General features: G+C 37.0%; 1 protein-coding gene across 1 annotated transcript in view; it reads right to left on the bottom strand.

Annotated features, from left to right (window-relative positions):
• Positions 1-1,230: 1,230 nt before the first annotated feature.
• The window catches only part of slc30a5 (solute carrier family 30 member 5), a 15,249-nt gene continuing 15,084 nt past the window's right edge, over positions 1,231-1,395 (bottom strand). Inside the window, exon 16 of the mRNA XM_086300161.1 lies at positions 1,231-1,395. This exon is cut by the window's right edge and continues 88 nt beyond it. Within this exon, the coding sequence (XP_086156287.1) occupies positions 1,313-1,395 (83 nt within the window). The 3' untranslated portion in view covers positions 1,231-1,312.

Here is a 1,395-nt window from a genome sequence, read left to right on the forward strand (position 1 = left end):
CTGCAAAATACAGTATATAATGACCAATGTTGGGCAATTAATTATATAGTTACTTCTTCAAAAAAATTACTGAGTTTTGCAAACAGCAAAGGTTTTTGCTGCTATTTACCTAAAAATGCAGCCAAGACGTTTTTTAAATAAACATTTCAAACTATTTACAGAATAATCAGCTGTTCTGCATCAAATTTGATGCCACACAAATTATTTGTGCCACTCCAAAAAAATAATTTCTCTCCACTATGAGATAAAGGAGAACAACAGCCTGATACCTGCAGGCCTGACAACAGGAGATGTATCACTCCTGTAACACCTGTAACATTCAGCAGTCGCCTCATTGTTCTGACACACACAACAAAACTATTGACTACACTACACACTAACTACACAAGATTTCCCATAAACGTCGCAAATCTCTCACATCTCAAAACACTCCTAAAACTTCCTCCTTCCTAAACAACTGTTGCCATATCATTTTTCGATTGGTTGACATGGTACATTTTTCGACCAATAGGAAAGGGTGGGGTGTTTTGGTTTTGCTCACGGGTGGAGAGTGCTTTCGAGCGTTTTCCTTATAAAACGCTGTTTTTACCATTTCTTCCCACAGTAAATATAAACAACGATAGTATTCGGAAAGAAAACCAAACATTGCAGATATTTTTTTATCATAACTCTGGTTTTACGTTTGTTATTGTTTTTGATAAGATCGAGACAATGTTCCCCAGTTTTTCCATGTTAACCTGACGTGTGCACATAATGTTCACCCAATCCTGCAAGAATCCTTCCCAAAATTCCAGTTTTTTAGTCTTTTCAAAGCTGAATCGAGCCAAACATCTATGGTATCAATTTTTCCTTCTTGAGTTATCGATTCAGAAGATAGTTAGAAAACTTGACCTCTGACCTTGACTTCAAGGTCACGGAAATTCTAATTTGTCTGAGACTTTTATTAGCTGCATCTAGGGTATGAATACAAAAGCCTACATCACTTTCAAGCCAATCGGACTAACAAACCTAGATTAGCTTTAGAGTCTGATTGGGTTTCATTTTTTTCCTTTTAGAATAAAGCTAACATGTCAGTTTACTTGAAGACAGAGTGTCTGCCATCATTCATATGGTTATAATTGTGGTTTGACATGATAAACTAATCCCATAGCCTCTCTGGTGTGCTGTGAGTCTTTAGTACAAGAAACCTGAATTGTGACATTGGGTAAATAAAGACGACTGCAAAATAAAACCAATATATTCAGATTTATTTAAACCACATACGTACACTGTACATATCAATGAAAACAGACTTGTTAGCGTTTCTTTTGGTCTACATGATGCATGTCCCGTCGTTCAGGTACTTCATGGACTCCATCTGCTGCGTCATCGCCAGAACTTCGTGAAACCCGGTGC

This window comes from Aulonocara sp. 'chitande type north' Nkhata Bay, linkage group LG7 (genome assembly GCF_057382095.1).
Source record: "Aulonocara sp. 'chitande type north' Nkhata Bay isolate Kocher_YH1m ecotype deep benthic linkage group LG7, A_spYH_male_GT1.1, whole genome shotgun sequence".
NCBI classification, from domain to species: Eukaryota; Metazoa; Chordata; class Actinopteri; order Cichliformes; family Cichlidae; genus Aulonocara; species Aulonocara sp. 'chitande type north' Nkhata Bay.